The sequence below is a fragment of the Vitis vinifera genome, chromosome 3 (genome assembly GCF_030704535.1).
Source record: "Vitis vinifera cultivar Pinot Noir 40024 chromosome 3, ASM3070453v1".
Taxonomy (NCBI): domain Eukaryota; kingdom Viridiplantae; phylum Streptophyta; class Magnoliopsida; order Vitales; family Vitaceae; genus Vitis; species Vitis vinifera.
The window spans coordinates 12,359,867-12,374,143 of record NC_081807.1 but is presented as its reverse complement, the minus strand read 5'-3'; the positions used below and the strand labels follow the sequence as shown (position 1 = coordinate 12,374,143).

Below are 14,277 nucleotides of genomic sequence, written 5' to 3'. Positions count from 1 at the left end.
TATGATAATTATTACATCGGATCAGGTTCTGCTAATAAATAGCTTCTTTAGTTTCTACTTTAAAAGATGGAATCCAAGTCAAGTAATAGTTCTCAAGCAATACAACTCCCCTGAGCCCCATGTCCTGACTAAAAAAAAAAATCAATTAACCAACAAAAAAAAATAAAAAAAAATCATACAAATATGAATTGGAAAACACCTACATGACAAAAAGGGTAAAGAACTGCATACCCAAATTTATTCTAGTGGTTCATTCAATATTTAACTGGATGAACTAGTTGAAGCCCTGAAACATTTTCCAGGCAAAGAAAATTTTACATAATTAAGATTCCTCTTTCTAAGCAGAACAGATCCATTAAATCAAGCCCAGTCATTAGTTCCTCATCTATTTTGGCTACAACCGTCAAGTACTGAAGACGTCCAACTGTCCACCCCATCCAACCCAAAAGAGAGAGAAGAAAAAGAAAAGGAAGAAGGGAAGAACAAAATTTCCCTCTAGGCCACAGAGAGAAGAAAAGGAAAAAAATTTATATATATAAATAAAAAAGGAGGGTATAAACAGTGAAATGTGAAGAGAAGACGACCTCATAGCCAGTGAAGGGATTTACTTGGTTTGGCTGAGTTCCGAATAAGAAATGACAAGTTGTCTTCTGCCTTTATGACCCCTCACAAGTTGGCATTATCAGGGATACTCCACTGTCACTAGGTAAATCTTTCCATTGTTGCGTCACTGTTTTGATTTGGGTGTAAAAATGAACTCCAGCCTTTCCTGCAATTCAGGGAATTCTTCTGCTCATCACTTCAGAAATTTACCCAATGTAGCCCATTTTGTGTAAATTTGCTTTTAGAACAGACGGAATTATCGAACGAGAGCATGGACAAATATATGTTACCAAAGAAATTGAGATCCCCAGCAAAAGATGCCTTGGAGCCAGTAAATGAGAAAAACGGCAGTGGGTCTGGAACTGGCACATTTATGCCCACCTGAGTCAAAACTGGTTCATCAGTTTCTCGCGGCCATAAGATTAAGTTTTCAAGACCAGTCATCAGACATGCTGAAAAGGATTGCCTCACCTCCCCAGCTTCAATCTCAGTCTGAAATTTCCTCGCAGCTACACCAGATGTGGTGAATATAGAAGCCCCAATGCCATATCTGCATTAGGAGTATAACTCGAATAAAAAACAGAATGCAATACGTCAAGTGATTATAGACTATTTAAGGTGATCAAGAGAAGTTAAATTGATGATGTACTTGTTTTTATTGACAATGCTTATGGCTTCTTGTAAGTTGTCAGCCTGAAAGAAAGTTGCAAAAAGAGAAGTATGTGTGACTACTACATCTCATAGACAACTTGATTAAAAAGATAATAATAAATAAATAACAGGAGCGGGAATGCTCAACAAACCTGCATGCAGAGAAGAACTGGACCAAATATTTCCTCCTGCACAAACCAAAAGAAGAGCAAGGTCAAGTTTATGACAGGATCTAAGCTCCAGTCATTTCTTCTGTGGGGATAATAGTTTTCTGAGGTCCCTTTCAGAGAAAATGAAATGAGGTACCTTGTAACACAACATGTTGGCTGTCACATCAGATAAGATGGTAGGACCAATAAAGTTGCCATGCTCATATCCAGGAACCTATAGTTGTCAATAAATTAATAAGACCAACTTGGATCCTTCATAAAATTCAGAAACAGAAATGCAATGGACAAGGTTTCCTCAACCCTTCTCAATCTAATCATAAGATCACCACAAAACTAATTTACAGGAACATAAACTCAAGGGTGATGTTTCTCCAAGGAAGTCCAGTGGATAATACTGTACCATAGATAATATATACACACATGTACATATACATGCATACATCCATGTGTGTGTGTTGAACATTCCAGCCAATGGGTGCTAAATTCCTCCGACTTTATCTCCACCAGTTGCCCATGATTCAGGCTCTGTATATCACTAAGACAGTGGTCTAAGTAAGTCCCATTCAAGGGCCAAATTTCCCAACATCAGATGAATTATACAAAATTAGGACTATTAAGCCTCCACCACTCAACCTCAACCCCCCACAACCCAACCCCTCCCCCTCTGAAAAGAATAAAAAAGGATGACAAAAAAGAGAAAGTCCCATCCCGGAATGTAAAAACAAAGAAGAAGAAGAAGAAAAATGTACATATCAAATGGACTCAGCCACATTTGTTGGGCACGAGACATGTCTAAATGTTGCATTCATCAGATCACATCATGAAACAGCGGCTCAGCTACATTTTCATGGACATATAATTATTACTTATCAAATAGGAAGCCATAAAAGCTTCACAAGAGAAGCTAGTGAAGGATAAATTCTTATACCCATAAATAACACAAACACATTGAACTACAAATACAAAAAAAAAAAGAATAAAAAGAAAAAAGAGAAAAAATCTGGAAAGACTAACTTTAACCATTGTGAGTGACTTTTTTTTGCAAAAAAATTAAAAGATGTGACTTTATGTTGGCCGTGTGTCTCCATGTTTTTTTTATTAGGTAAACCTTTTTTTTTCTTCTTTGTTTTTTTCCCCTCCCTGGGACTTGAACCAGGAACCTCCCAACAACCCCATCCGAACCCCTTACCACTTGAGCTAGACCTCAAAGCAATCATGTTTCTCTGCAGAGAAAGTAAGCATGGTTTCAGCATGCTGGAGTTAAAACGCCATGCCATGGGCAAGGACACAGACAGTAGAAGTGAAGGGTCCAGGTGCCAACTTTTAAAGGCTTTTTCTATTTTTATTTTTTTATTAGAAACAAACAATTGTATTAAAAGAGAAAAACATGAGAAGGATGGGAAGTCTTCCCCATGATGTACATACTTGACCAAAAGAAGTGAGTAAACCTCCATTAAACAAGGAGGGTTATACAAAAAGGACAAAAGACCTATACATGTATAACAAACCTAGACCTTGCAGACCTAACCCTAGGGTGTACAAATCGATATCTAGCTAAGTTGAATTATACTCGAAGGATAAGGTTTAAAAATGTCTGTATAGTAAGCCTAAAAAGAATCAGAACTGAAGCGAATCCCACATCAACTCTGGCATCCTCCAAGTATCCTCGAAAATCTTAGCATTCCTTTCTCTCCATGCAATCTTAAAACAAAGAGAGACATGCTATCCTCCGTACAGTCTTGCCTTTGATAGAATCCCAAAACACTTGAAGGAAATCACCATCATATCGTAAATACTACCTGGTTGAACCCAATCCATCCTAGCCTGTGAAAAAATCCTATGCCACAATCCCAAAGTAATCAGACAATATAAGAAGAGATGATCAATCATCTCACTACTCCTACAAAGGATGCACCAATCAGGGCTAAGGGCTTTGAAAGGCCTCCTCAATTATAGCATGTCATTGATATTTACCTTCTTATGTGCTACTAACCATGCAAAGGCCCGGACTTTAGAAGGGACTTTTGACTTTCACAAAAAATTAACAAGATAGAAAGGAGCAAAATCTGAGAAATTGGATAAAGTTGAAAAAAATGAGTTTACTGAGAAAGCTCCTGAAGAGGACGGAACCCAAGCTTTCGCATCTAGAACAAAAGGAGATAAATGAACATTGGAAAGTAAGGTCATTAGTCTTTCAAGATCCACAATCTATGCATCATTTAGATTGCGAAAAAATGTGAGATCCCAAGACAAAGAAGCGTTATTACCTAGAATAGCTAAAATAAGAAGGTTTTTAGTTATGGTGACTATGAACAGTCTTGGAAATTGAAAGCAAAAAGGTCAATCCCCCTACCACAGATATTACCAAAAACAAAATTTGGTCCCATCACTCAACACAAAACAAGCGAGTAAAAAACCTTAGAACATATGTGCAATGACCTTCTAGACTTTTTTTTTTTTTTTTTTTCTATAAGAGTAATTCATCACACATAGACTTTTAACTCACTTATAAAGGAAATAACGAATACCTGAGAGAAAGGAATAAAATGCAAAGTCACATGCACATTGCCATTGTATAGAACAAAGTTTTAAAAGGCGAAAGCAAATGGCAATGCATTTTTATGCCCATTAAGTGAGGTGTAGGCCTCGAAGCGTTGAAGTGTAAACATTTTGAGACCTTATTTTTCCAATTAACAAATATTTAAAAATAATTTAAAATATATGAAAAATATAAATTAAAAACCTCATAACAAGTCAATTTAAGTCATAAAAAACATAATAATAGTTCCACACTATCACAAAAAATTATAATAAATCAAAAAATAACAAATATAAGTCAAACACATATGACTAAAATATATAACTTAAATCCCTCTCTCAAATGTCATCATCATCCCCATCCAATGTATCTATTGTAGGAAAGCTTCTACTATCAAATCCTCCCAATTCATCTAATTCCTCATTTTCATTAATTGGTGCCATATTCACCTCCTCTTTGCCTTTATTACCTAGCATAAAGTACAAATGAACTGTAAAATTTTAATTGTTCATGGGTAGATCTAGTCATATTTATAACTTTAACATTTTAATACTTACTTTCAAATTCATCATGCTTTCTTTTGTAGGAATGTGAAGAAACTGTTGATCAATAGTGCTTGAATTTTTTCACCTTTTGATAGCACATTTCCAATACCATCAAAATTAAATAGTTCCTCATCTTCAAGCCAAGTATAAAGTAGGAGGAAGGGATCTTCTTTCTTGGCAATTTATTCATGTTCAAAATTAATCTCCACCAATATTGCATCAACATTTTGTTTTCTTTGCATACCTAACTTTCTCAATCTAGTGTTGTACCTCATATATACTAGAGCATTTGACCTCTTATGTTCAAGTCTATTTCTCTTTTTTTGTATGAATCTACATATGATAAAAGAAACAAATTTATATGTTAACTATTGAATATTTAAATATTCAAATGTTAAATCTACGTCATCGTATTAAAATAGAAATATAAGTACTTAAAATTAGAAGTATTACCGATTTAAAAATGCTCCCATTTCTCACATCCTGAAGCACTACAAGTGAGGCTAAGAACTCAAATAGAAAACTTTTGCAACTCCAATGTTGAACCCTCAAAATGTATCCACCAACTCATTGTATTTTTTAATTTTTGAGAATTAATTACAACACAGCTTCCAAATTCTACTCTTGCTTGGTCATGTTAGTCTAAGTAAATATCAATTGTTAAATGTTTATTATAACCCAACATCCTATGTATGCATTCAAATAATCTGTTCCACACCTCATAAGAGAATTTATCTTCGTAGCGCACTTAAGGTTAAGACAATAACCTAATGCATATAATGGCCCATGAAGTTGTGGAGTCCATCTTACATCTAGTTTTATCCATATCAACCCATAGTTTCTCTCAATACCTCCACAAGTAAATGCAATCTTCCCCTTGGCTAAGTCCATCAACTCATAAATATAACCCATGACTGGCTTCTCATATGAATCAATCTCTTTCAAAGCCTAACCAATAAAATATTGGTCTTTATATAAAGAGCAACATGAGACTAAAAAATTTGGATTAAACAACACAATACTTCGAGCTTTGACACCACCTACCTTTTTTCCTCAAAAACTTTAACACCATTTTTTAGAGGAAAACATTGTTATGAGAGGTTATTTTTGCTTATAAAGACTTTAGAAAGTAAGAAATGCAATAGCAAATGAGTTCATCATTTTTTGTAAATATCCTAATCAATCTAAGAACCCAAGTGTGCCCATATATAACCTTTGCCCCTTGCCTGGCTTGTGAAAGTGCATTAGCATGAACCTTTTGTTTTTCCATTCAACCACGTTATCAAGATATTTGAACATTAATTCTTTATTTTTTATTGTATTAAATATATCAATTGATTTAAATAACCATGTGTCAACAAGACTATTAACAAGAAAATTTATTACATATCTATTCTTTTTATCTGTCCAACTCTCTAATATAATTCACAAGAAGCTACCACAAGAGTGAGAAGCCATTGATCTTTAGGGGGCTTGAGGAGGTGGTGATTGCGGCACCTACGTATGTGAGATAAGGGGTTCCATAGAGAGTTAGGATTAGAGTTTTTTCACTCAATATCTTCTCTATTTTTACTCTATGGGATTTTGATGTTGAAAGGTTGGTTTTCTTCCTCGGCAACCAAGATCAGCAGAAGCTTATGCCTTAGAATCATGGCAAAAAAGGCATGCCCAAAGCACGTCACTAGGGTGCCTTGACTCTAAAGGCAAATGGATTTTGGGAGCCCTATGTTTATTACAATACCTCAATGCTTTTTTGTTATGCCCCATCCTAAGGTGTGCTTAGAAGTGCACCTCAAAAATGCTTTTGAAAACCTGGTATAGAATAACTAGATTTTAGTTTCATGTCAAGATCCTCTTACAAAACAACAAAAAATGCCAAGGAAACTTAAACAACAAACTACAAATTTAACCGTGAATTGAAGTGCATTCTCTTATATAAATAATTGGTCAGGGCAAGGGAAAAGGGAATTTCCCATTAAATTCTACATAGTAATACCTCAAATATTTAAGAAATTTTAGGTTTACCCTTTACAATCATACTTTGGGAGATAGACTTACTAGCATCTTGTTGCAAATCATGGTCATAAAGAAAAAATCCAATCCCTTATTATTGGGATATAGACTTACTGGCTCCTATTCATCTATAAAAAAAATAAAAAAGGATAAACATATAATAAGATAACCATAAGAATAGTAGTCAATATCTTCAACACTCCCTTTCAAGCAAATGCGTAGATATTAATCAAGTCTAGTTTGGATAAAGCACTTTGTAATGTATTTCTAGAAAGGGCTTTTGTAAAAACATCAGCCAGCTGACCTATAGAGCGAACATAGGGAGTAAAAAATTCTTGAGCTAATACATTTTATGTTTTGTGCATTAATGGAGAACAAGATTAGATGCAATGTGAATGGCCACTTGATTGTCACAATGCATATGGGAAGGAGATGAAACCAGAGAAACCAACTCAGCCACTAATTTTGGAAGCCAAATCAATTCACTACATGTCTAAGTCATGGCTCTAAATCCAGCTTCACCACTACTACGAGCAACCACAAGTTTTTTAGTATGCCTTGTTACCAAGTTACCTCCCAAAAATGTAGAAAATTCTACAGTAGATCTTCTATCATCTGGTGAACCATCCCAATTTGCATATGAATAGCTAACGATATTAAGGTAACTTTTGTTTTAAAACAAAATTCCTTTCCTAGGAGTTTCATTAATATAACGAAGAATTCATTTAACTTCTTTGAAATGTTCAATGTGTGGCACATGCATTTATTGGTTGACAAGACTAACTTTATAGGCTAGATCAGAACAAGTAATGGTGAGATAAAATAAGTTTACCAACCAGACTTTGACAAAGATGAGGATCACGCAAAAGACTGCCACTGTCTGTAGATAACTTTGTGTACATATCAATTGAAATATCACTCAATCGACATCTAAGGAAGTATCTTAGGTGGTCAAGATCATTTTACCTTAAAAGTTCACTTCAAGAAATTCTTAAGAACAAGAATGCCTTGAGAATCATCTCTTTTGATAACAATATCATCAACATTCACGACAAAAGAGTCAAGCCTATATCACACCTTTTGTAAAATAAAGAATAGTCTTCATTAGATCTCATAAACTGAAATTGCAAAAGAGCGGATCTAAGTTTCTCAAACCAGGCACGAGAAGACTTTTTAAGGCCATATAAAGAATTTTTCAAGATGACATTCATAGCATATATATTCTTCATGTAGATCACCATTCAATAAGGTGTTTTAATATCTAACTGATGTAAATTCCATCCATAACAAGCATCCAAAGATAAAATGCCTCGAATAGAGCCTATTTTAGATATTGGAGAAATGTATCAAAATAGTCCTCCCCCATAGGTACGCAAAAAACCTTTTGCAACTAATCTCACCTTACATCATGCAATGCTTCCATCAAGATTATATTTTAAAAAGCAAATACCCACTTGCAATCAATTGGATGTTTTCCAACTGGTAATGATGTTAACTCCCAAGTATGATTTTTCTAGAGAACTTCCATTTCCTGATTCATTGCTTGTTTCTAGTAAGGTAAAGTAAGAACTTCTTTGTTTGAGGAGGAGACATAAGATTGATCAAGTCAAGTAATGAATGTCTTGTGAAGAGGTAAAATGAATTGGTAAGAAACAAAGGAGGAAATAGGACATCTTGTTCAAGGGCGCTTACCTTTTTGAAGAGCAATTGGAAGTCCAACAAAGGTTTTGGAAGAAATGGTAGGTACCTCATCAGTATGTGACTATTGATCAAGGTATGTGGTAGATTCAAACACAAGAGATGGATCTAAATAAATAATGGCCTATTCTTCCTTCATGAATAAACTTGTAAAGTAGGTGCAGGACTCACAACAAGAGTAAGTGGTGTTACGCTTATTATGGGTGTGGTATTTGTTGACAAAGTGGGTAAGAAAAAATAGATGGAAGATCCTGAGTGAGTTCCCTTTTAGTGCATTTTTCAAAAGGATAGAAAGAAGTATTTTCAAGAAAACGAACATTCATGGAGAGCCTCTTCCTTATAAGAGAGTTGAAACGTTTATATCCTTTATTGGTTGTAAAATATCCTAGAAAAATGTAAATTGAGTAAGAAGATGACTTAGAACTAGCAGCAGAATGCTCATATGCATAGCAAACACAACCAAACACGCGAAGTGGAATTTTTGTCTCATGATAATATTCAGAAGAAGTTTCAATAGATGATTTACTATCAACTAAGGGACTAGGCCATTGATTAATTAGATAGCGTGTTGCGCATTAGACCAATAATGTGTGGGTACATTCATTGTAAAAAGTAAACATTGGGCCACTTCAAGTGACAATTTTCTTTTCAGCAATACCATTTTGTTTAGTGTGCAAGGACATGATGTTTGTGATTCAATCCCTTCATCAAGCAAATATTGTGTAAAAGCATGTGACAAATATTCTTTTGCATTATCACTATGAAATGTGCCTATAGATGTGTTAAAATTGTTAGTAATCCAAGCATGAAAACTTCTAAACATAAATATAACATTACTTTTACTCTTTTGAGTAAGTAGATCCATGTCATCTTTCAATATTAATCAATGAAAGTAATAAAATATTTGAATTTTGAAGAGTAGACAAGGGATGGTCCCCAAATATCTGAATGAATCAATTCAAAGAACCTAGTATGACGACTAATTTTATTCAAGGGGTAAATAGATCCATGATATTATACTCTCAAACATGGTTCATGACAAACTACACTCAAGCTTGGAAGGCACTACTCTCTCTAAGACACATGTGGATGGATGACCAAACCTGTAGTGCCATGACAGTGCCTGGTCACTTGTTACATTGTGTGTAACACTAACTCTAGATGTATTTGAGGAAAAAAAATGCATTTAGGCCATGCTGCTCCTTACCACCACCAATTGTCCTCCTCATCCATAGATCCAAAATGACAAAATGTGAAGGAAAAAAAGGTTACATAACAATTTAATGATTTTGTAAATGAACTAATAGACATTATTACATCATGAGTCAACTGGGAAACACGTAAGACATTTCAAGGGCAAAATTTGAGACAAACTAATGGAACCAATACCAACAATCCTAATTGTAGCACCATCAGCAAGTTTTACTGAAATGGGTTGAACTGATGGAGAGTAAGAAAAGAAACGTTGTAGATGTACCTGTCATATGGTCAGTAGCTCCTGAATCAATAATCCAGGGGTTAGCATCAAAAGATACTAGAAGAGAATTAAGAAGACTTGTCTGGACCAAAGCAGTGGAATAAAATGAAGGTTTCTCCATTTGAGATATTCTCTCATATATGAGTTGAACCAGTGAATCAAAATCTGACCTTGAAAGAGATATATCATTTCTTAGGTTAACCTCCTCAGTTGGCACAACTGGATTATCTTCTAAAGAGATAGTATTTGCAGAAGGCCTCCTGTGTAAATCCCAACACTATGTTGTGGTAGGATTGGTACACCCACAATGGGTACATATCTTCTCGCTTGTAGATCAACCTCTACCTCAACCATTAGATGCAACCCCTCTACCTATACCCCTCTTCTGAGAGAAGTCTCATGGTCTCTTCCACATCCTCTAGTACTTCCCACAGTTGTAAGTGCTGACTTCTCAATGGAGTTTGAGATTTTCTTGGGACACTTTTCTTCTTTGTGTTCCAGGGCATATGCTAAATTTAAAGATGGCAAAGGGATTGTATTAATTACCCCCAAGAAACTCACAGATTTTATCTGTTTTGAGAACTTTTTTCTTGCTTGGCTGCATCACCAGGACAATCATAAGTAACATCTCTCAAATATGTAAGTTGATGTCAGCAGAAGCGCAACTAAGTATAGTAATCTGAAACTGATTCCTCCTCTGAGTATAAGGGACAATTTCCTTCTTCAAGATGTATAAAATTTAATAATTTTATGCGGATCTCAAAATATGAATACTGTAAATTTCTGCATTTACAGAATCCAAACTTTTATGGTTCACCCCAGCATTCACTAATTGTCTGACTGCCTTCTTTCTTCCCTTCATCTTAAAGCTATGGCATATCCCACTGATCCGATCCTCAAAATCAGCACAGCAGATCATGGTTGATATACAGAGCATATTATCTATACTGTCTACAAAAAGATTCTTCCTTCTCACATCTCTAAAACTGTAACCCATGAAGTTGATAAGGACTTTAATTTTCATTTTCATTTTTACATTCCGATTATCATCTAAACCCTGAATATTACTTTGCAGGGCTACTCAACCTCCTCAAACACCTCTCCCTTACTTTAAACACTTCTCAAAACTGCTCTCTTCAATCCCAAGATTTCAACTCTGTAATCCCCTTAAAATATTTACCTTCCATCACATCTCCCTTGAGAAGATTTTGTTTCTTGTAGCTTCCTTCTAATCATTTATTCAATTTCAGTCCTTCCTCAACGTCTGATTCATCATATCTTACTCTTGGATGAGCAAGATCCATTATGTTCTAAGGCATGAAACATGTGTCCATTGACAATATTTTTAACAAGCAAAAAGGAATATATGGACAAGGAGTGAATGGAAACGCTAAGGAGTGGGTTAAGGCATACAAAGGCCTAAGACAAGGAGATCTCCTTCCCCCTTTTCTTTTCAACATTGTGGTTGATGTTTTAAGTAGATTAGTTGTGAGAGCGAAGGAGAGGTCTATTCGAGGGGTTTCTAGTTGAAGAATTTCTGAATTCCTTTTTATTGATTGATTATTCGGTACACACCATACACATATATATACACAAAATGACTGAATAAGAAAATATCAATCTAGCTTGATTCTCTCCTAAAATTAGGAAACTGAATCCTAAGGAAATATCCTAAATGATCTCTCCTTTTTTATTCCTAAAATACTTTCCTAAATTAAAACCCTAACTTTGAATGCCAAATTTCAACACTCCCCCTCAAGCTGGAGAATATATATCATATAATCCCAGCTTGCAAGTTAAGTCTTCGAAGTTAGGCCTAGGTAAAGCTTTGGTGAGGATGTCTGCGGTTTGGTGCTTGGTAGGAACGTAGTTCAATTTAACCGTCTCACTAGTCACCTTCTCTGTGATGAATTGTCTGTCAATCTCAACGTGCTTGGTCCTGTCATGATGCACGGGGTTCTTTGCTATGCTTATAGCTGCCTGATTATCACACATCATCAGAATCGGAGATGAACTCGTTTGTCCTAGTTCACTAAGAACCCTTTTTATCCAAATCCCTTCACAGATTCCCTGTGCTAGTGCTCTGTACTCAGCTTCTGCACTACTTCTGGCTACAACTGATTGCTTCTTACTCCTCCAGGTAACAAGATTTCCCCAGACAAAAGAACAGTATCCAGAAGTGGACCACCTGTCAATGATGTTTCCTGCCCAATCCGCATCTGAGTATACTTCAGTGTCACGATTCTCTGTCTTTCTGAAGAATAGACCTTTCCCTGGTGTCATTTTTAAATATCTAAGAATCCTGTAGATTGCTTCCATGTGTTCCTCAGTGGGGCTGTGCATGAATTGACTTACAGCACTCACTACAAAGCCAATATCTGGCCGAGTGTGTGAGAGATAAATCAAGCGCCCGACGAGTCGCTGATATCTCCCCCTGTCTACCGGTGTACTCTCTTTCTCGATACCAAGTTTCTTCTGACTATCCATAGGAGTATCAATTGGTTTGCATCCAAGCATACCGGTCTCCTTAAGAAGATCGAGTATGTATTTTCTTTGAGAGACTACAATTCCCTTCCTTGATCTAGCCACTTCCATACCAAGGAAATATTTCAAATTTCCAAGGTCTTTAACTTCAAACTCTTCTAACAAATACTTCTTCAAATTCTGTAATTCCTCCATATCATTCCCAGATAGAATAATATCATCGACATAGACTATCAATATGGTCATTTTCCTGGCATGAGACTTCTTGACAAATAGAGTATGATCAGCCTGACCTTGTTTGTAGCCCAGCTTTAAGACTGCCTTTGTGAATCTATCAAACCAAGCTCGGGGAGATTGTTTAAGGCCGTACAAGGATTTTTGGAGTTTGCAAACCTGATTCTTTGCCATACTTCCTTCGAAACCAGGTGGTATTTCCATGTAGACTTCCTCTTCTAGGTCACCATTTAGAAACGCATTTTTTATGTCCAGTTGTTGCAAGCACCAATCTTGATTGACACCCAATAAGAGAAGAATCCTGATAGTGTTCAGTTTTGCAACAGGAGCAAAAGTCTCCTGATAGTCTATCCCATAGGATTGTGTAAACCCTCTAGCTACCAAACGAGCCTTGAATCTCTCGACTGATCCATTTGCTTTGTATTTTATGGTGAAAATCCACTTGCACCCCACGAGCCTCTTCCCAACCGGCAAATCTGTGATAGTCCATGTCCCATTCTTCTCAAGTGCATCAATCTCATCTTGTACTGCCTTCTTCCATTCTGAAATTTTGAATGCCTCTTGTATTGTGTTGGGAACCTGAGTATCATCAAGAGAAGTAGCAAATGCTCTGTAAGATGGTGATAGCCCTTCATACGTAACATAATTCCCAATTGGATGATCTGTACATCTCCTAACACCCTTCCTCAATGCAATCGGCAAAGTAGAATCATCAATGCTGGGAATTAACACCTCTCCAGCCCTATCCTCACCTATGTTCTCTTCAGGTAGACTTGAAATGGAGTCAATATATTGGCCACATGTTGACTGTGATCCGTGCTCTAATTCCTGTCTTTTCCTCCTCCTGATGTAAACTTGTAAGTTCTCATTAGCAAGTTGTGGGGCTATAGGTTGAATAGGCATGGGAGACTGGATGGTCACGGGAGAAGGAACATTTGTGGGCTGGGCTGGCTGGACTGATGACGGCATGGGTGTGGACAACTCAGTGGGCGCGGATTGGAAAGGATTTTGTGACTCTGAGTGAGAAAAAGGTACAGCCTTAAGAAGAGACTCCCAAACTTGATGTTCATTCATGCTCTCCCCCTGAACATGAGATTTGGGATAGAAGAAGACATGTTCAAAGAAAGAGACGTCCATGGTGGTGTAAAATCTTTTGTTGGTTGGAGAATAGCATTTGTACCCTTTTTGGGTTGGAGAATACCCTAGGAAAATGCACTTATTGGCTCGAGGAGCAAATTTGCTACGATTTTGAGGATACACATGAACGAATGCCGTGTAACCAAATACTTTGAGTGGTAAATCAAAAGAGGCTGCACGGGTGTGAGGGAATTTTTTTAAGAGAAGTTGACGTAGGGATTGAAAGGTAAGCACTCTGGATGGCATACGGTTAATCAAATAGGTAGCTGTGAGAATGGCTTCCCCCCAGAAATAGTTTGGAACATTAGAGGAAAACATAAGGCATTGGGCAACCTCCAAGAGATGTCTATTCTTGCGTTCAGCCACCCCATTTTGTTGTGGGGTGTCAACGCAAGAACTTATGTGGATAATGCCGTGATTTTGAAGATAAGTACTGAGACTACTAGTAAAATATTCCTTTGCATTATCTGACTTGAGGACTTGAATTTTGGAATTGAATTGATTTTGAACCATAAGATTGAAGGTTTGAAAAATGTGCCCGACCTCTGACTTTTCTTTCATAAGGAAAACCCATGTTACCCGTGTATGATCATCAACGAATGTCACAAACCATCGAGTGCCAGAAATATTTTTTATCTGTGAGGGACCCCACACATCACTATGTACTAAAGAGAAAACAGTCGAAGGTTTGTATCGGATTTGAGGATATACTGTTCGAGTATGCTT

The 14,277-nt window shown here is 36.4% G+C and overlaps 1 protein-coding gene across 3 annotated transcripts in view; it reads right to left on the bottom strand.

The window, feature by feature from the left end:
• Nucleotides 1-204: 204 nt before the first annotated feature.
• LOC100261145 (methylmalonate-semialdehyde dehydrogenase [acylating], mitochondrial) overlaps nt 205-14,277 on the bottom strand; it is a 58,085-nt gene continuing 44,012 nt past the window's right edge. For 2 of the 3 annotated variants that reach the window (XM_019219073.2, XM_019219071.2), the window contains 6 exons: nt 1,561-1,638; nt 1,407-1,442; nt 1,253-1,296; nt 1,075-1,153; nt 894-984; nt 205-769 (listed from right to left, as the gene is read on the bottom strand). In XM_019219073.2, coding sequence (XP_019074618.1) covers nt 657-769; nt 894-984; nt 1,075-1,153; nt 1,253-1,296; nt 1,407-1,442; nt 1,561-1,638 — 441 coding nt within the window. In that variant the 3' untranslated portion in view covers nt 205-656. The remainder of the gene's footprint in view (nt 770-893; nt 985-1,074; nt 1,154-1,252; nt 1,297-1,406; nt 1,443-1,560; nt 1,639-14,277) is intronic. The other variant, XM_059735996.1, reaches the window with a different exon arrangement.